Raw genomic sequence first — 20728 nt, 5'->3', positions numbered from 1 at the left:
AACTGTGGCATATAGTGCTTACAAAGGAAAACACTTGTTCCCAAGTTTTTGGGAAGCCATGGTTTATGGCTTACAGCAAATGAGTTATTCTGCCACTTCTCCCCTGAACCAACAGGGGAGATTTCGCCTCTTTTCTTTAAAATATAAAAGCAGTATAGAAACAAAATAAAATCACAGAATTGTAGAGTTGGAAGGAACACCAAACGTCATCTAATCAATGCAGGAATCTCAACCAAAAGATCCATGATAGCCCATGAAATTTGATTTGCTGTCACTTCCAAATGTGCGGTTGGGCCTTGTTTCCCTTGAAACAAACCACAACCTGATGCCTAGCTATGTTATTGGCTTCCTGGTTGTTTGTTTCTCCTGAACTAGCCACAGTGGTCCTGCATTCTCACAACAAGCTACAGTGGAGGGCGGGTGTGATCGGTGGTGTGACGGATGCCCATTGTGACCAGTAGGACAGAAATAGGTGGAGCCACAGTCAACGTCAAGCAAAGCCAACTAATTCTAGTTCTGCTCCCATCCTCCTCCCAACTTAGTTCCTCAATGGCAATGCTGAGCCTAAGGAAGAAGAAGCCGATAGCCAGGACTGGGTGCAAAAAAAGAAGTCAGGCAGGCTGCCTGAGGACAAAGTGAGGTTGGTGGAGCAGTGCCTCATTTGCCCCAATGGACCAGCCAATGTTGATTATGATGTGTGAATGAGACTACTATATTGAGTTGGGCTGGCTTCCATGTAATCATGGATGTGATTATAGCATTCATTGTTAAAGCTGTCAGCACAAAAAGTTGGTACTTTCAACCAAAGCAAATAAGCACGCATAATCGTAGCAAGTCTTCTATCCTTAAAGACCCTGTGAAATATATAGATTGAAAACCAACATCACAGCCATGTTATAAACAAAGGTCCCACCATTAGCCAGATCTAGCTTAGGACTCCTTGCTGACCAGTGTTGGAGTGTGTGATCTAACACAAAAGTACTGGTTGAAACTTGATTCGTTTTGATATAGCCCAGTTCTGCATCTTATTAGTTTCTAATGTGGATGGATGTATTGCATAACATGTTATTTTAAATGCAACTAAAGGTTTTTACCCAGGGACGCGGGTGGCGCTGTGGGTAAAAGCCTCAGTGCCTAGGGCTTGCCGATCGAAAGGTCGGCGGTTCGAATCCCCGCGGCGGGGTGCGCTCCCGCTGCTCGGTCCCAGCGCCTGCCAACCTAGCAGTTCGAAAGCACCACCGGGTGCAAGTAGATAAATAGGGACCGCTTACCAAGCGGGAAGGTAAACGGTGTTCCGTGTGCTGCGCTGGCTCGCCAAATGCAGCTTTGTCACGCTGGCCACGTGACCCGGAAGTGTCTCCGGACAGCGCTGGTCCCCGGCCTCTTGAGTGAGATGGGCACACAACCCCAGAGTCTGTCAAGACTGGCCAGTATGGGCAGGGGTACCTTTACCTTTAAAGGTTTTTAACAATAGAAAGCTGTAGTTTGACCCTAAACATGTTTAATGTTCATGTTTTGCAGAAAATGGTTATAGTTCAGTACAGTAAAGATTCACACCCCCAAATTATCCTGGATGGGTTGCAGCCGTCTACAAACTACACGTTAAAAGTACGCTGTGGTGCTGCTAGACATTTTTGGAAATGGAGCAAATGGAGCGAAAGTAAAACTATCCCAACAAATGAAACTGGTAAGGATTTCATGTTGTGGGGAAGAAGTTTGGGGTGACCAGGTTTATAATCCTCTTCTGCAGGATGCTGTTTGCCCACATCTTACAAAAATTGTGGGGAAATGCTCAAAAGGGAACTTTTTCACTTTTTGAATGTGCAGAATGAAAAATGGCAAAAGAATAAAAAACGTGTGGAGTAGAAGACCCACTCCTCCCCAATCTCCCCCTCTCTTTCTTCCTATGATGGGCATTGGGAAGAAGATACAGTAAATGTATTTAATCTTCCACAGACCCACTTGTATGGGTTAACTAACAAAGCAAAATAATGGCTGGTACCTGTTTTAAAACCATGGGGGCTAGCACATAAAGAGCCCTAGTAGCAGAGCTTAAATCCTATCGTTAGGCAGATTAAAGAAGCATAGGAATAGGTCATTTAACCTTCTTTTAATAATGTGTTCAGCTGCATGAAGCTGTTTTGCAGTGAAACAAACCACACACTGAAGTAAGTTTAAAATATACTTATAGTCATGCATTGCCTTAAGCAGCCACAATGAGCAAATGCAGGCATGAACATTATTGGGTAGAAATATGTAGGGGAGGGAGGGAGGGAGGGAGGGAGGGAGGGAGGGAGGGAGGGAGAGAGAGAGAGAGAGAGAGAGAGAGAGAGAGAGAGAGAGAGAGAGCAAGAATAGGAAACAAGCCTTCCTTCCTTCCTTCCTTCCTTCCTTCCTTCCTTCCTTCCTTCCTTCCTTCCTTCCTTCCTTCCTTCCTTCCTTCCTTCCTTCCTTCCAGGAGAAGAGGGGATGTGACATCACTGAGCCTGGTCTAGCAATTTAGAACTCCGTGATTCTTAACTCCTTCACATACTAACTAGCAATGTTAGATTTGACTGCAAATCTTCCACATGGACCTCATAATGCAGCAGTGACAGCAAGGTTTTTGCTCTCCCTCTTCCTCCACTGGGTCATCTAGAATACTCGTAATAGTTCCCAGGTACTAATTCTATAAGGTGTGTGTCTGAACCAGCACTCAAGTTTATTCCTGCACAGACTACCAAGAGGTTTAGGATCTGTTGTTGAAGCTAGTGACAAAGAAGCCTCGTTCAGCTATTTTTCCTACCTGGGTGTTATAATATGAGCTTCATTCCACAGTGTATAAACCTGTTATATGTGCTTTGGTTTACAGCTCCATCAGGGCAAATGGATATTTGGAGAGACATCAACTCGTGTTTGGAGAACTGTAACATAACGATATTCTGGAAGGTAAGTCTTTCTGGTCATGCAGCCAGTGATGATGAGAGATTTCACCCCTTCCACTGCTAATAACTAAAAACTGCAAGGCTTAGACTATTTGTTTTAGATAAAGGATGTGGGTGGCGCTGTGGTCTAAACCACTGAGCCTAGGGCTTGCCGATCAGAAGGTTGGTGGTTTGAATCCCCGCGACAGGGTGAGCTCCCGTTGCTCGGCCCCTGCTTCTGCCAACCTAGCAGTTCGAAAGCACGTCAAAGTGCAAGTAGATAAATAGGTACCACTCCAGCGGGAAGGTAAACGGCGTTTCCGTGCACTGCTCTGGTTCGCCAGAAGCGGCTTAGTCATGCTGGCCACATGACCCGGAAGCTGTACGCCGGCTCCCTCAGCCAATAAAGAGAGATCAGCGCCGCAACCCCAGAGTCAGTCACGACTGGACCTAATGGTCAGGGGTCCCTTTACCTTTACCTTTACTTCACATATACATTGTGCATTACAAATCATTATTCTGTTACTGTTTGATTGTGTGAGGCTCCCTGGGAAATTACTAGTATATTTTTTAAGGAGTTTGTTAACTGGAGTGTCAGAAGAACCTTTGATCCTGACAAAATGTAGCTCCCTAGCAAAAGGAACGGATAGGTAAGCTTGGCCAGGAGGCTTCACCAGTCTAAGCAAATCTTCTTGCCCCCTTAGTGCTCTGCTGTCCATATATCCAGAATTCCACAATGGGAGCTTGGGAGCTCTCACTGGGGAGAGACAATAGTTAGGTGGGGACCATGCTTTGCATGTGGAGGGTCCCAGGTTTAATCCCTGCCATTTCCAGTTAAAAGGATCCAGTAGCAGGGAATGAGAAAAATCTCTGCCTTCAGTCCTCGAAAACCAATGTTGGTTCTGGGGTAGTTGGATAAATAGGTTGACTCAGGCTGTGTACACTTGACCAGCTTTCAAGGCTTCAATGTCATTCGTTTTCTTAATTTGGATTGAATCTGGTTTAGCGGGGAAGCACATCAAAACACAGTAATTAATTAGGAACAATTCCCTTTAAAACCCTATGCCCTTTTAAAATGTGGGTTTTTTGGGGGAGCGGAAGGGTTATTGGTTGTTGTTTTTTATTTTGATTATATATTTTGTAGTTTCGATTTTATTTCGATTTTATTCTGTGAACCGCCCTGAGACCTCCAGGTATAGGGCGGTATATAAATTCAATAAATAATAAGAAAAATAACAGCAGGATCATTATAATAAGATCGGTACGGATTCTGGTCAACGTTGTGTGAACACCAGTTTCCAAACCAGCAATGGGAACACACTGGGTGCAGAGTTAAACAGGTGTGTGTACACAGCCTTGGAATTTTCTCCAACTTGAGCTGTTGGGTTTCAAAGAACAGGATGGAACCATGTTCCCTGATAATGGGCAGGGGGTTTATATAGACGGGTGTTTTTTTTTCCCCTTTCAAAAATAAAAAGACTCAAAAGCCATTATGCAAGAGAGTCGTTGTTCCAGAATCTGCCTGCCCAGTTGACTCACTGGTCTTGTCGCTTCACCCTGCATGCAGCTGTCAACTGGCAGCTTCTGATTTCTCAAGACAAAAATACAAAAAGAAAAACTGACATTTCTTATAAAGAATAGTCAACTAAAGCAACTTGGTCCCGTTGTAGAAAAGGACATTGTTTTGTTTTCCTCCCAATAGGCATCACCAGACTTCCATGCTCACGGAAGAATTGTAAAATATGAGATATTGTGGGAAAAGTTAGAGGAACCTACTGAAACACATCGCAGTGACATAAGCCCCACATTGAATAATTGCACCATTTCCCTTGGTAACTCATCTTACAAAATCAGCGTCTCGGCAAGGAACTCTGTGGATGCATCTCATCCTGCTACGATTGTCATCTCGGCAGCTGAAGATGATGGTTCGTACAGCTAAACTTGTTCCAATATGTGGTTCTTCCTTTTGTCCCAATGAGATAATGTTATGCCTACCAGATCTGAGAAATGTACGAGAACCCCTGTACACCTAGAACTCCACCTTCTTTAATTTTTCTTTGTGGAACTGCCAGGACTGTGCAAATACAAACATTGGGCTTCTGGCTGTCTTGGAGTTCACTCAGAAGTGGGGTTCTTAATCCTGTGCATTAAAATACTAAATCGTGTGTTTTTTCCTGCCACCACATCCCAAGGAGATGGGTAGCACCTCCTTGCTAAAAAAATCAATTTTGTATTATTTCTCTTCCACGTACACATGGGGTTGTAACAGATTTAGTGACTGGTTATGTGTGAGCCAAGCTGTGGTTTACAGAGACATTAATGAACCCAGCTTCCTCTTCACCTCATTCACTCCCTCTCATCTCTTGTCCTGAGTGGTTGAGAGGAAGAGTTTGAGAGGTCTTGTTTCCAAAGTACATAGCATCCACAACCTGCTGTGTTGTCTGGAACCAAAACTGCACTCAGTGTCAATTGTGGTTAAATTTGAAGAAGCTATCTTCAGGAAAAAAGGATCAAGTAGGTTTGCTTTAAACCAAGAGCCAGTAACATTTTTCTGTTGAGGACCACATTTCCTTTGAGGGCAATCTGTGCTGTAGTCACAAGTGAATAGGAATGCCCCCCTACTTTTTTTCTGCTGCCCCCTTCTCTTTGCTACTCCTTTCTTCTTATTTTTTCACTTCCTAGTCAAATGCAGGAATTGGGCCAAAGCCTTAGGGCCATAGATTGTTCACCTGTGTTTTGAGCTAACCATTGCTAATGTTAACCACGGTCTCTCTGGACAACATCATAAACCATGGTTAAAAGCAAGCAGCAGTGAAAGCTGTAGAAATTCGGCTCCTGGCCACACAGGAGTAGGAGAAAGGGATGAACCCGTGACTCAATGCAGCTCATTCACATGCTATGTTTGACATTCAGATGTGGTCATTATCTCGTTATTTGGTCTAACCTGATGCAACAAATACTGCATTTTTCACCCTATAGGGTGCACCGGCCCATAGGGCGCACCTAGTTGGGGGGGGGGGGATAAAGGGAAAAAAAATTCCACCCCAGGCATGGGGCTGGGGCGGGGGAAGCCCAAGCTTCCCCCGACCCCAGCCCCCAGAACAGGCTGCTATCCACAAGCCTAGGGAGCCCGGCGGGAAGTCGCGCCGGGCTCCCAAGGGTTGCGGAGAGCTGCCCGAAGCCTGGGGCGAGCTCCGCTGCGCTCCCCGGGTTTCGGGCTGCAGGCTGCTGTCAGCAAGCCTTGGGAGCCCGGTGGGAACTCCTGCCGGACTCCCAAGGCTTGCGGATAGCTTCCTGCAGCCTGGAGAGCGAGAGGGGTCGGTGCGCACCGACCCCTCTCGCTCTCCAGGCTTCAGCGAAAGCCTGCATTCGCCCCATATGATGCACACACATTTCCCCTTCATTTTTGGAGGGGGAAAAGTGTGTCCTATAGGGCAAAAAATACTGTACTTGTGTTTGCAGCTTTTGGCTCTCCATGTTGTGATATGCGCCTTGCTTCCTTGAGTGTTCCAGGGGCAACACTACAAAGTTCAGTGTCCTTTGGGTGAGATAGCACTCAAAGCTCTTAACTAATGCTACAATATACTGCTTTTTAGGAAACATGAATTGCAGCATGGAAGACACACAGAATAACACAGAACATGGCATTTATATTGCTTGGCAGTCTCAAAGCAGGTTTGATGGCTACGTCGTAGACTGGTGCAACAACCCAAAGTCCCATCTTTGTGACTTTCAGTGGAAGAAGTTTGGCCCCAATGACTCCAGTGCTCTCATTACACATGGTAGGAACAGCATTCCATTGTCACTGAATGACTAATTCTTGAGCTTAAGAGGAATTGAAACTTCTTATAACTTTGTTGCTCAAGAGCACAGTGGCAGTTCAGCTACGGCTGTGCTTGGAAGAAAGTGATTATCTGGATCCATTTTATTCTTGGTCTTACTTGGGGACAGAATTGGCCTTGCCTGGTTAGATGGATGACTTTCTCCAGGAGAAAGATGGGGGTACAGTGATGAAGCTGCCAATTTTCAGTGATGTGTATGTATACACACATACACCAACCATTGACTGCAGTATTCCCTTGGATTTTCCCCATAGGTGGGGGGCAGATGGCTTGATAGGGATGGTTCCAGAGAGTAGCATTTGCCTCCTGGCAGTTTAACCACAGGGTGTTTCAGGGCATCATATTCTCCCCAATGCTATTTAACATCTGCTAGGGGAGTGGTCATAAGGTCTGGAGTAAAGTGTATTTTTCTGTAACATCTGAGTCAGGAGCATGTCCTGAACTGCTTCCTAGATGCAGTAATAGGCTGGATGAGGGCTAGCTAACTGAATACTGAGAAGACAGAGATCTTAAGGGTCGGTGGTTCCCAGGTCCAAGAATTCAAATGTCTGCCTGTGCTGGATGAGGTTGCGTTCCTTCTGCTGGAGCAGATACATCGTTTGGGACAGGGCTTTTTTTCAGCCAGAACTTGCCAGAACTCTGTTCCAGCACCTCTCAGGTTTGCCATTCTAAGAGAACAAGGGAGGGAGTTTGGGCACCTCTTTTGCTAGACAAATAGCACTGGTTTGGAGCAAATCAATCATTATTAGAGGCCCAAGTGATCTGTGTGGCGGGCAGATCCTTAAAAACTAAAGTAATGCATGTGTAGTTTGATGAACCACTCAGCACTCTAGATTCACATTTTGCACTAGCTGTAGCTTCTGAACCAAGTGCAAGGGCAACCCCACACAGGGTGCATTACAGTAAATTAAATGTGAGGTTTTCGATCCCTGGATCACCACAGGAGAGGCTATCCCTGTCCAGGAATGGGTGCAGCTGTTGTTTCATCCATATATCTGCATAAATTGTTTTTTAAGAGTATCAAAATATGGTTTAATTGTTCTTAGGGTTTGCTGAAATAATTTGATTGGTTCCAGAAGTTCTGTTTTTTGTGTTTTGATTTTTCTTGCACGCTACACTTTGATGGCTTGATGCTATGACACGGTGCATATATTTATTGAATAATAGTGAGAGTGGATGTCTATTTATGTATATGAATGGGGGAATGTGAGAGACAGCTGAAGGGAGAATGGATACAAATTCCTCATGTGCAAAAACGCATCCAGTTTCATCTCATTCCTATTCATTCCATTAATTAAATAGCACATCCTTCAGTTGATAGCTTGCTCTGTTCAGTAAATGTAATCCGACTTCAATCTCTAATTAGAGATACTTACCTGAAATGTATTATGTTCTAGATGCTTTCGAATCTCATGTGAGATACACTTTCTGGGTGTATGGGACTATAGATGATAGAGCCCATTTACTGGAAAAGAAGACTAAATATCTTAACGAATCAGGTAAGCCAGTGGTGATGTTTGACTACATTGAAAATGATGTGCTGAACAAGTCTTCTGAAAACTAGTTCTAGAGCAGTGGTTCCCAGTAAGTACTGTGGACCCCCCTGTTTTTTTCAGAAGTCAAGCAATGGACATGTTCCAGTGAGCATGGTGAGTTGTATCAACACTGCTTGCTGGACAGAAGCTAGACATATCTGTCAGGTTTGTGTGTGGAGAATCCTGCTATTTAGCAAACAATGCCCCTGGTGTTATAACCAGAATAGCTGCAGCTGTGTCCAAAGTGTGCCCATGGCCACATAGTTAGTAGGAGGCCACGGTCTCTGTAATTATTATAACAGGAGGCAAAGTCCAAAGGAGTTGCGTCACTCAGTAGAACACTTAAGCATGTGCTGAATCACATACTAATGAGTTTTTCTGAGAGTGTTTGTGGAAGCATCTTCTGCAGCTGGTTGTAGCCCATGCAAGTGCATGCTTCAGTGCATTTATTTATTGCCTTTGTTGTTGTTGTTAGTTGTTTAGTCGTGTCCGACTCTTCGCGACCCCATGGACCAGAGCACGCCAGGCACTCCTGTCTTCCACTGCCTCCCGTAGTTTGGTCAAACTCATGCTGGTAGCTTCGAGAACACTGTCCAACCATCTCGTCCTCTGTCGTCCCCTTCTCCTTGTGCCCTCAATCTTTCCCAACATCAGGGTCTTTTCCAGGGAGTCTTCTCTTCTCATCAGGTGGCCAAAGTATTGGAGCCTCAGCTTCACAATCTGTCCTTCCAGTGAGCACTCAGGGCTGATTTCCTTCAGAATGGATAGGTTTGATCTTCTTGCAGTCCATGGGACTCTCAAGAGTCTCCTCCAGCACCATAATTCAAAAGCATCAATTCTTTGGCAATCAGCCTTCTTTATGGTCCAGCTCTCACTTCCATACATCACTACTGGGAAAACCATGGCTTTAACTATACGGACCTTTGTTGGCAAGGTGATGTCTCTGCTTTTTAAGATGCTGTCTAGATTGCCTTTATTTATTGCCTTTATACCCTGTGTTTTCCCCATTGAACTCAAGTTAGCATGCAAGAGGCTATGTGCTACCCGCTCCCCAAAGAAACCCTGTTTAGTTTCAGCCAGGTTGCTACATGGTGTGCCTGCAGACCACTGTATGGTGCTGATGTTGTAAAACAACAGAGTTTCTTACCAGAAAGAAACTTGAAAAACAGGGTCTAGGTGAAATCCTGAGATTTGACCCTAAGTTGGGGGTTTTTAGAGTGTGTATGTCTTGGGAAACAGGGGTGAGATGACTATTCTGCACAGTTCTAAAGATAGTGAGGACTTCTGAGAAAAAGTTGGCTCAATTTCCTTGTTTCCTTTTAAACTGGTGATGTTCTCAAAATGCAAACTTAGAAATGGAAATCTGACCATGGAGCCAAGGTCAAAGATGAGCAGTCCAAGCAGCACATAACCATTTTATCAACCTCTTTTCTTGCAGACCCAGCTCATGAGCCTGATAATCTGAAAACACACACAGTGACTTCCCATTCATTTACCCTAACTTGGGAATTTGATCATCTCAATGAAACCCACCCAGGTTTTATCAGAGGTTACTATGTTTACGTGAAAAAGGAACATGGAAACTGCACATTACTTCCAGGTAATTGGTTCAACACCCAGAACGTCTTGTATTCAGGCAACACACCCATGTTTAAAACCAACAGGGGAGCTCTGTACCAAGTAGTCACTTCCCCATCATCATGTGTGGCCTCCCTCTGTGTCCACACATACAAGACCAACTCGTTGAGAGGACTTCATGTGTCCCAGCTGATTGCTCAGGGTGCAAGATCACATGGAAGGCTTTGTGTCAGTGTTCAAAACTCTCATTGTTCTAGGCACATTTTGTGACAGGGAATTTCATTAGCGCGAGCAGATTTTGTGCTCTGGGCTCAGTACTGCACCGAAGATTTCAGATTGAAACTGCAGAGTGGAAGGAAAGGAGGACCTTTTTCTGCCTCCCCACTTCCAACTACTCTCTGAAGACTGAGCCTCTTAAGAATATTAGGGGGGTTGGCAGGGGAAGGACTAGACCACGTGAAAAATGAACATAATATTTTAGCTTCAGTTCATTAATTTTCAGCTTTGGATTCTTGTTATAAAAAAGCATGCCTAGACAGTCCATTGTTGCGCCCATAACCTAGGTTTAAGGTGCCATTTAGCTCCTAGCTTTCACAGTTTCTAACACTGCTTTGTGTGCACAGTTGTACACACCTGCTTCCCTGACAGCAGTGTTGCTAACACTTTTATGGACAATGGAGGGTCACAGTGAGTCCGAGGCTGCACACATGCACTGACAGGAATGTCAGATTAGCTCCTCTGGTGTGCCCATGTTGTGCCCTGATCCTGCATTTCTTTGATCTCACACCATTCAGGTAAACACCACTGTCAGGTGGGGGCAGTTAGAATCATAGAATCATAGAATCATAGAATCATAGAGTTGGAAGAGACCACAAGGGCCATCGAGTCCAACCCCCTGCCAAGCAGGAAACACCATCAGAGCACTCCTGACATATGGTTGTCAAGCCTCTGCTTAAAGACCTCCAAAGAAGGAGACTCCACCACACTCCTTGGCAGCAAATTCCACTGTCGAACAGCTCTTACTGTCAGGAAGTTCTTCCTAATGTTTAGGTGGAATCTTCTTTCTTGTAGTTTGGATCCATTGCTCCGTGTTCGCTTCTCTGGAGCAGCAGAAAACAGCCTTTCTCCCTCCTCTATGTGACATCCTTTTATATATTTGAACATGGCTATCATATCACCCCTTAACCTCCTCTTCTCCAGGCTAAACATGCCCAGCTCCCTTAGCCGTTCCTCATAAGGCATCATTTCCAGGCCTTTGACCATTTTGGTTGCCCTCCTCTGGACACGTTCCAGTTTGTCAGTGTCCTTCTTGAACTGTGGTGCCCAGAACTGGACACAGTACTCCAGGTGAGGTCTGACCAGAGCAGAATACAGTGGCACTATTACTTCCCTTGATCTAGATGCTATACTCCTATTGATGAGGCCCAGAATTGCATTGGCTTTTTTAGCTGCCGCGTCACACTGTTGGCTCATGTCAAGTTTGTGGTCAACCAAGACTCCTAGATCCTTTTCACATGTACTGCTCTCAAGCCAGGTGTCACCCATCTTGTATTTGTGCCTCTCATTTTTTTTGCCCAAGTGCAATACTTTACATTTCTCCCTGTTAAAATTCATCTTGTTTGTTTTGGCCCAGTTCTCTAATCTGTCAAGGTCGTTTTGAAGTGTGATCCTGTCCTCTGGGGTGTTAGCCACCCCTCCCAGTTTGGTGTCATCTGCAAATTTGATCAGGATGCCCTTGAGTCCATCATCCAAGTCGTTGATAAAGATGTTGAATAAGACCGGGCCCAAGACAGAACCCTGTGGCACCCCACTAGTCACTCTTCTCCAGGATGAAGAGGAACCATTGATGAGCACCCTTTGGGTTCGGTCAGTCAGCCAGTTACAAATCCACTGAGTGGTAGCATAGTCAAGACCGCATTTTACCAGCTTCTTTACAAGAATATCATGGGGCACCTTGTCAAATGCCTTGCTGAAATCAAGGTAGACTACATCCACTGCGTTCCCTTCATCTACCAGGCTTGTAATTCTGTCAAAAAACGAGATCAGGTTAGTCTGACATGACTTATTTTTCAGAAATCCATGCTGACTATTGGTGATCACAGCATTCCTTTCTAGGTGCTCACAGACTGTTTGCTTAATGATCTGCTCCAGAATCTTCCCTGGTATTGATGTCAGACTGACTGGGCGGTAATTATTTGGGTCCTCTCTTTTCCCCTTTTTGAAAATAGGGACAACATTTGCCCTCCTCCAGTCTGCCGGGACTTCGCCTGTTCTCCAGGAATTCTCAAAGATGACTGCCAGTGGTTCTGAAATCACATCTGCCAGTTCTTTTAATACTCTTGGATGCAGTTCATCTGGCCCTGGAGACTTGAATACATCTAGACTAGCCAAGTATTCTTGTACTATCTCCTTAGTTATTCTGGGCTGTGTTTCCTCTGCTGAATCATTTGCTCCAAATTCTTCAGGTCGGGCATTGTTTTCTTTATCGGAGAAGACTGAGGCAAAGAAGGCATTGAGGAGTTCAGCCCTTTCTGTGTCCCCTGTTTGCATTTCACCATCTTCTCCTCTGAGTGTCCCCACGGTTTCTTTGTTCTTCCTTTTGCTACGAACAGACCCATAAAAGCCTTTTTTGTTGCTTTTAACCTCTCTAGCAAGCCTGAGTTCATTTTGTGCTTTAGCTTTTCTGACTTTGTGTCTACACGTGCTGGCTATTTGTTTGAATTCCTCTTTGGTGGTTTCCCCCCTTTTCCATTTTTTGTACACATCCTTTTTTAATCTTAACTCAGTTAAAAGTTCTTTAGATAGCCACCCTGGCTTCTTTAGGCACCTTCCATGTTTCCGTCTCATTGGTATTGCCTGAAGTTGTGCTTTTACTATCTCCCTCTTAACAAACTCCCAGCCATCTTGAACTCCCTTTCCTTTTAGTATTACTGTCCATGGGATCTCACCCAGCACTTCCCTAAGCTTTATGAAGTCGGCTTTCTTAAAGTCGAGAAATTGAGTCCTAGTATGCTTGGCTGCTCCTTTCCGCTGTATAGTAAACTTCAGAAGAGCATGATCACTCGCGCCTAATGATCCTTCCACTTCTACCCCACTAACCAGGTCATCAACATTGGTTAGGACCAGATCTAAAATGGCTGTTCCTCTTGTTGCTTCTCCCACTTTCTGGACAATGAAGTTGTCTGCAAGGGCAGTGAGGAATCTTTTTGACCTTATGCTCTTGGCTGAGTTTGACATCCAACAAATATCCGGGTAATTGAAGTCCCCCATTACTACTATCTCCCTTCCTTTTGCATGCTTGGCCATCTGTTCCAGGAAGGCATCATCTATGTCCTCCGTTTGGCTTGGGGATCTATAGTAAACTCCCACAATGAGGTCACTGTTATTCTTCTCTCCCTTAATTTTGACCCAAATGCTCTCACTTTGGCTTTGAGGTTCTAAATCTTGGATCTCTTCACAGGTATACACATCCCTGACATATAATGCCACTCCTCCTCCTTTCTTGTCTGGTCTGTTTCTTTGAAATAGATTGTATCCCTCCATTATTACATTCCAATCATGGGATTTATCCCACCAGGTTTCAGTGATTCCTATTATGTCATATTTAGTTTGCTGTACCAGGAGCTCAAGCTCATCTTGTTTATTTCCCATGCTTTGCGCATTAGTGTACAGACATTGAAGTCCATTAATCATTCCCCCGTGTCTCGTTGCACAGCGCTGCCCTACTACCATGCTCCCCCTTCTGCAAATGTTTACACCACATGCTCATCTGCCAGGGTAGAGTTGACTTGGTTCATCGGGGGGGGGGGGGTACTCTGTGCAGTCCTACTCACATGACCCGGAAGCTGTACGCCGGCTCCCTCGGCCAGTAAAGTGAGATGAGTGCCGCAACCCCAGAGTCAGCCACGACTGGACCTAACAATGAGGGGTCCCTTTACCTTTACCTTTTATGATGCTCGAATAGGGTGTGGCACATGATTACTACGTCAAATGTCATTTAGGAATTGGTAGAAGGGGAAAAACATATCTTGGTTCTACCACCTGCCCCAGGTACGAAATTGTGTCTTGGTTCAGGGGTGGGGTGTGCATGGGCTTAGAACAAACAGGGCACCTCTGATCACACAGTCTCTTACAGTCCTGATTTTATCCACCTCCCTGATCAGTCTAATTTGGGGAGGGTGGAAGTCTTTTCGCTGTTGCTGCTGTTAAACCATTGGGAGTTCAAAACACTTACTTATTTACTGCAAACAATCTGGAGTTCTATCTCTGGATGCCAAACTACTTTCTATTTGCCCCTGAGTTGGCATGTATTTTTCTTCTACTGAGCTCTGTATTATGGATGCTTTTTATGGTTTCATACAGTGTCAGTGAAAGGGCCACCTCAGTTATAAATGATGCTGAAAGGCCAGATCCAGGTGACTGGTAGCTGAATAGGTGGCCCAACATCAGCAAAAAGCATTGTGATTTTCCTTTGGATTTCTATCATATGCACACACAAATCCACATTTGTGCGGCCCTATATTATGGAGATGATGAGCTTGTAGCCACCCACCTCCCATCCTGCAAGACCATTGGCCAGATTTACTGGGGCTAATGTGAACTGGAGTCCAAAATACACAGACTCCTCTTTTCTTCTATATTGGGTGGCTACAAGAGCTTGGATGAAGAAAGGAACTTGTTTACCTGCCATTGCCTTTGTTTTTGAATGCAGACCATCCAGTGCATTGCATCTATACCATTGAAGATCCAAATCTTAAGGCTTTTACAGTGAGGAATTTGGAGCCCAGCACACATTACGAGGTTGGAGTGAAAGCTTACAGTGTCGGCTCACAAGCTCTCCCTAAGAACTTCAGACAAGTATTGACACTCTCTGATGATGGTAAGTCTTAAAAGTCACTTAATTTATTGAAGCAGGGGTAACTAATGCAATGGCTTCCAGATGTTGTTCCCTGATCATTGGGCACATTGGCTGGAGGATTAAATGTTACTTGCATATTTTAACAAGGCATTTATGTGTATGGTAATTGTGAACAAGCTCGTACTTTGATGAATTCTGTCATTTTTAATCAGCTGCTGTGTTTTGACAATGTGAAGTTGTCTTATATTGAGACATAGCGAGAGACAAGTTTGATGTGTCCTTAGTCACGAACCCTGCCCTGATATGGAAGACTGATTTGTCTGCATTGGTGCCCTCAATATTTCACCTTCAAGAAACTCCCCCCATCTTGGACTCCCTTCTCTTTGAGTGTTTCTAACCATGGTATTTCTCCCAGTAGCTCCTTAAACTTTTTGAAATCTGACTTCTTAAAGTCTATTGCATGTCAATTCCACATATGGCATGCATATTACAGAACCACCCTTTCCATTTTCCTTGAATTTTATATGGCACTGAAAACCAGTCTAAAATAATGTTGGGTGATCTGGGTCCTGCATCTGTTCCTAATACTGTTTATTTTTTTCTTCAACAGGAAATGGGTGGCTGCAGAACCTTCTGCCACTTGTGATTGTTCCATCAGTGCTCCTACTTGCTGTGTGCATCTGGAAAAGTGAATGGTGAGTTTAGCACAATTCATTAAATTAATATTTTACATGTGAGGAGGGACTCTGGTCCAGTCAGGGTTTCTCCTCATGTGTAGGGGTGCCCCACACGTACAGTTCTTTCCAGTGAAGGTCCTGTGGCTCTGTAGCCCCCATGGCCCCCTCTGCATTTTCACTCAAAGTGTAGAGGGTGTTGGTTGTGTGCTCTCCCTTCTATCATACCATCTCTCTAAAAGATGATTACAGTGGTACCTTGGGTTACATACGCTTCAGGTTACAGACTCCACTAACCCAGAAATAGTACCTTGGGTTAAGAACTTTGCTTCAGGATGAGAACAGAAATCGTGCTCTGGTGGCGCGGCGGCAGCAGGAGGCCCCATTAGCTAAAGTGGTGCTTCAGGTTAAGAACAGTTCCAGGTTAAGAACGGACCTCTGGGATGAATTAAGTACTTAACCCGAGGTACCACTGTATAATACTGCTGGTGCAGTGCCCTTCAGAAAAGAATGACCCAGTTGTGAGTGGATCAGTAAATGGGATAACAATGAAGTTAAAAACATAACACAGATGCTTATGTACATCAAACCGCTACTACCTCGCTTTCTTAAGTGATCCTTTCACCCTTTATGCATCATCCTCTTTTCTGTGTTTCCCACTGACCCCATTTGGGGTGTTGTATCTTGAAATGAATCTTTCTTTGCATCAGCCATCGGCCATAGCAACAAAACAGCAGTGCAATATACAAAGAACAGAAATAAAACATCGATTATATAAAACATACTTTAGGGTCTTGAATCAGTCAAATAGTGGACCTTATTCCAATTGCCCCAGCTAAAAAGCTTGCAACCTTTGCTGTCATCTGCTCCTCCTGATCTGCCAGGGGAAAGGACACTGTGGCAGTGGCTGGGTGACCCGGAGTGGACAATAAAAGAGGGGTAATAAACTCATTCCTCAAGTCTTTATAAAGAGTGCAAGCCAGAAGGCAGCACCGAATTGGTGGCGCATGCCCATCTCCACAGGGACATAAGCGTTTTTGGTGTGGAATATGTAGGAATTGTCCCTCAAGTACAACCGAGGGCAATACATTCAATCTTGCGATTGAATTAATGTGTGGTGAATGGGACTTCTACCTGCTTGTGCAGCCCTTCTGCTCTTCCCTTCGTGGTGTGAATAAACAAACAAACAAACCTAGAAGCTTCTGATTAATCATGGTTTCTTGTTTCAACCAAACTGGAAAACTAATTGCCAGCTTGTGTACAAGCCAGGGATGGAGCCGGCTTGAGTTCCTGGCTTTTTCTAAAGCTGGTGTCAGACTGGTTGGACACAGAGAAATGGGGAGGGGGGAGGAACCAGCTGGGGAGCCACTAAGGGAAGATGGCTCAGAGCCTGGACAGCTGCAAACCATAGTTTCCTGGTTTAGATGAAATGGGAAACGATGGTTAATTAGAGGCTACCTGGTTAAACTGTGGCTGAAGCAAAGGGGCTATGTACATGCACAAAGGCTTTTCATATCTTGGCTTATTAAGTTATGAGATGATCATTGACTGTAAACATATATATGTGCATGGTTCAGAACTGTGGTCATGGCCCAGGAGTGGGAGAATGAACAGCTCCTGTAACCCTAACAGGGTAAGTCTTAAGTGCTGCTTCAAGGCTTGATGCCAGTTGTGGTGCAGCAGCAGTTATTTTCTGCCTGGCACCTGGGTGATGTTGGGCCAGCAATGGGGAAGGGGAGAACCACATTCACCACCTTGAGCTCTTTGGAGGAAAGGTGGGGCAATAACAAACTTGCTTAGGCTGCCCCTGATAAGCCAGGTAACTTCAGTTACCTACTCTGAGCAGAGCAAGGAGGCTAGCACACAGCGTACCTGGGCAGGTACATTTCTAACTTTGTGGACAAACATGCCAATTGCATTTGGCTGTTTCAGCTGATTCTCAGAAGACCATTGTGGATTTAGTTCTTTGACATGGCAAACAACTTTATCACTGCTGTGTTTTAAGCAACAAAATAAATTGCCGTTCTTTTCTGATTTTCCCCTCCCTTTCTTTTCTAGTGTGAAGAATTCATTGAAAATCCCCCATCCTGATGCAGCTCTTTTAAAGGTAAGATAAAATCACTATCAAAATCTGATAGTAGAGGACTCTATAAACAGTGAGACTGGCACAACTACTTTTAGGTGTGCAATGTGACTCTCTGCCCATCGTGCCCCTAAATCTGTTCCGGGGTTTTCCCCCCCAAACCCCCAGAGCAGATTTAGAGCAGGGAAGTTACATTGCACAGCTAAAAGTCATTGTGTTGGTGTTACCCTTCAGTTGGCTATAAGCCCTAAGCTAGTCATGCTTTTGTTTAATTGAATTTTAATAATAATAATATTTTATTCTTTTTTCCATACATTTGTTACTCAACAATTATATTCCAATTCAACAAAACCAGTGACTCTCCCCTCGCCCAACATTGATGTTTCTAGCCCAAATTACATACAACTGCATTTTAAGAAGCACTTCAAACTCCACATATGGGAAACAACTTTTTATATAGACTAGAAAAGGTTTCCAGTGTTCTTTAAAAGATTCTAAAATCGTACCTTTTGTCAGTGCCATCCATTTTGCCATCTCTGCATATTCCAAGATTTTCATCAACCATTCTTCCTTAATGGAAATCCAATGAGAGTTAAGTCATGTTAAGTCCCACTGATATCACATCCAGCTGGACTCAAACATGCCTAACTGTTCCGACTGTGTGGGGCAATAGTGTGTGGGGCTCTAGAAACAAATATCCTAGCCCAGTGTTCCTTTTGCCCTACATACTTCCCTGAACTCTGATTTCCCAGGGTTCTAAAATGCACAAGGGATGCGGGTGGTGCTGTGGGTTAAACCACCGAGCCTAGGACTTGCCGATCAGAAGGTCGGTGGTTCAAATCCTCACGGCAGGGTGAGCTCCTGTTGCTCAGTCCCTGCTCCTGCCAACCTAGCAGTTCGAAAGCACGTCAAAGTACAAGTAGATAAATAGGTACCACTCCGGCGGGAAGGTAAACGGTGTTTCCGTGCGCTGCTCTGCTTTGCCAGAAGCGGCTTAAGTCATGCTGGCCACATGACCCGGAAGCTGCACGCTGGCTTCCTTGGCCAGTAAAGCGAGATGAGCACCGCCACCGCAGAGTTGTCCGCGACTGGACCTAATGGTCAGGGGTCCCTTTACCTTTACTTTTAAAATGCACAAGGAACCTCCTTGACTTCAGGAAGCTGCCTGAGCAAGTTATCCTCTGTGAGTTGGAAGGTAATGAGAATGGAGGGGGAACAAATGTTTTAAATTCACGCTCGTCTACCACGAAAATGGAAGGAGTGTCTGGAGAACACTTTAGTCTGGATCCAGCCCATTCTTTTTTAGGGAGTGCTCTTTATCTTCAGCTTTATGAGTCTGGTTTTAATTTTCTTGCTTTCTGTAGATTCCACAGGTGAAGTCCGGACCCATGGAAATAAGCGAGACCCCTCCCAGCAAATTACAGCTGATAGGAACGTGTCCAGGTCCTGTCAGCAAGCAGCCTCCACTTCCAATTTTTGTGGAAAATTGGAGCTACTTTAAACTGCAAGGTTGCGAGACTCTACCATCACAAAAGGCAGCAAGCAAGGAACGCAACTTACCTTTGACATCTTACCAGCCGCTCGAGCGCTTTGGTTTTGGAAGCACCGCTATCAGCCACCCACCAGGAACGAGTCAAGGCGATTTCGACTCTCTCTCTCAAACAGAAGTGCCTCTCAGTGTGGGTTCTGTTGAACCCAGCCAGCCACTGGTTTACAAACCCCAGCTGCCCCAAGAGTCCAAAGCAAGCACACCTGGATCCGATGATGAAATGGTGTGTTTAACTGCTATACACTGTTGAGCTCTGTACAGGAGCTGTTTCTAGATCAATATCCTAGTCACGGAAGGTGGATGCAGTTCAGTCCTGCTGGCCACATGACCCGGAAAGCTGCCTGTGGACAAACGGCGTCTCCCTTAGCCTAAAAGTGAGAGGAGCACCGCAACCCCATAGTCACCTTTGACTGGACTTAACCATCTGGGGGTCCTTTACCTTTTGTGGAAACAAACAGAGGTGGTGATCCTTACAAACATTCCCCCTCATAGTGCAAATGGGGACAGCACATCTCGTTGGAAGAATTTGCAAAGTGCTCTTTCTTCTGCTTTCGGCTTGGTTCACACATTTAGGCCACGAACTTACGGTGCGGCAGAGAGAGATTTGGTGGCGGTTACTCTGTCGCACCCAGGCCCCTGCCAGCTCCTTTTGGTCAGTGTGGGAAGAAGCAACTTTGTCTTCATTTTCTCTTCCATTGCACCCTTAATTCCTACTGAGCACAAAGGCAGGGAAATTAAGCATGGTGTGGCTTAATTTTCAATCTGGTATGGCTTCGGGGCTGATCCAGTTAGGGGAATGGGGAAGTTTTGGATCCTATGGATCCCAGGGCAATCTGTGTCAAGTCGTCGCGTGGAGCTGGCTTGAGATTGTGGCTTTTTCTAAAGCTGGTATCAAGGACTGGCTGAAGGCAGAGATATGGTGGGAGGAACCATCTGGGGAGCCACTAAGGGAAGGGTTGTATGTTCGTCCCCTCCTCCCTCCCAGTCCCTTTTGTGTTGTGTCTTTTATACAGAGAGCAGGGAATCCCTTTGCACTGGTCTTTGTAAGCCAGTTTGGGAGCCTTTTGGGGGGTGGAAGAGCAGGGTAAAAATTAAATTATTTTTAACAGGTGTACCATTCTTAGGTCAGGATTTGCCTAATGAACCCCATCAGCAGAAGGCAAAGCCTTCACTTGCGCAACAGGGCTTTCCCCTGTGCTCCTCCTGTATTGGCTGTGTGTGTGTGTGTGTGTGTGTGTGTGTGTGTGTGTTGTGAGACCCCCTAGAACATGCAATGGAGGAGGGGAGGGGGTTTGTTCCATCTGGTAAACTGACATGCTTGCACAGACAGAACATTCAACATAGCGCAACCTTGAATTACACAAAAAGCATGCACATTTCTAAGGAATTCAGATGGAAATGCTTGCAACTTTTCAACAAGGCTGGTCCAGTCATGCTGTATGTTTCCCAATTAAATTCAGTCCAGAACCAAGTTGCGCCTTACTGGTTTCTTTGCATTTAAATAATACCATTTGGGATTCCTTTAAATGTTGACTGAGATTGCGGACCGTTCTACTGGAGCCGGCAGGTCTTCAAATGCTTTCCACTTGAGTTGCTTTTGAAACTCTTTGAGGACTCCTCAAGAGTTTCAAAAGCACTTTTCCATGTGTTGCAAGAAAATGCCCATAAAATTCAAGAGCAAAGTGACACTGAGTGGGCAATCTTTT

The 20728-nt window shown here is 45.0% G+C and overlaps 1 protein-coding gene across 2 annotated transcripts in view; it reads left to right on the top strand.

Annotated features, from left to right (window-relative positions):
- OSMR (oncostatin M receptor) overlaps positions 1-20493 on the top strand; it is a 51891-nt gene extending 31398 nt beyond the window's left edge. For both annotated transcript variants that reach the window (XM_077936415.1, XM_077936414.1), the window contains 10 exons: positions 1522-1687; positions 2852-2928; positions 4606-4828; positions 6500-6685; positions 8143-8244; positions 9719-9880; positions 14570-14737; positions 15327-15411; positions 17449-17497; positions 18838-20493. In XM_077936415.1, coding sequence (XP_077792541.1) covers positions 1522-1687; positions 2852-2928; positions 4606-4828; positions 6500-6685; positions 8143-8244; positions 9719-9880; positions 14570-14737; positions 15327-15411; positions 17449-17497; positions 18838-19272 — 1653 coding nt within the window. In that variant the 3' untranslated portion in view covers positions 19273-20493. The remainder of the gene's footprint in view (positions 1-1521; positions 1688-2851; positions 2929-4605; positions 4829-6499; positions 6686-8142; positions 8245-9718; positions 9881-14569; positions 14738-15326; positions 15412-17448; positions 17498-18837) is intronic.
- Positions 20494-20728: the final 235 nt, after the last annotated feature.

Source organism: Podarcis muralis, chromosome 11 (assembly GCF_964188315.1).
Source record: "Podarcis muralis chromosome 11, rPodMur119.hap1.1, whole genome shotgun sequence".
NCBI lineage: Eukaryota > Metazoa > Chordata > Lepidosauria > Squamata > Lacertidae > Podarcis > Podarcis muralis.
This window is presented reverse-complemented; position numbering and strand designations above follow the sequence as displayed.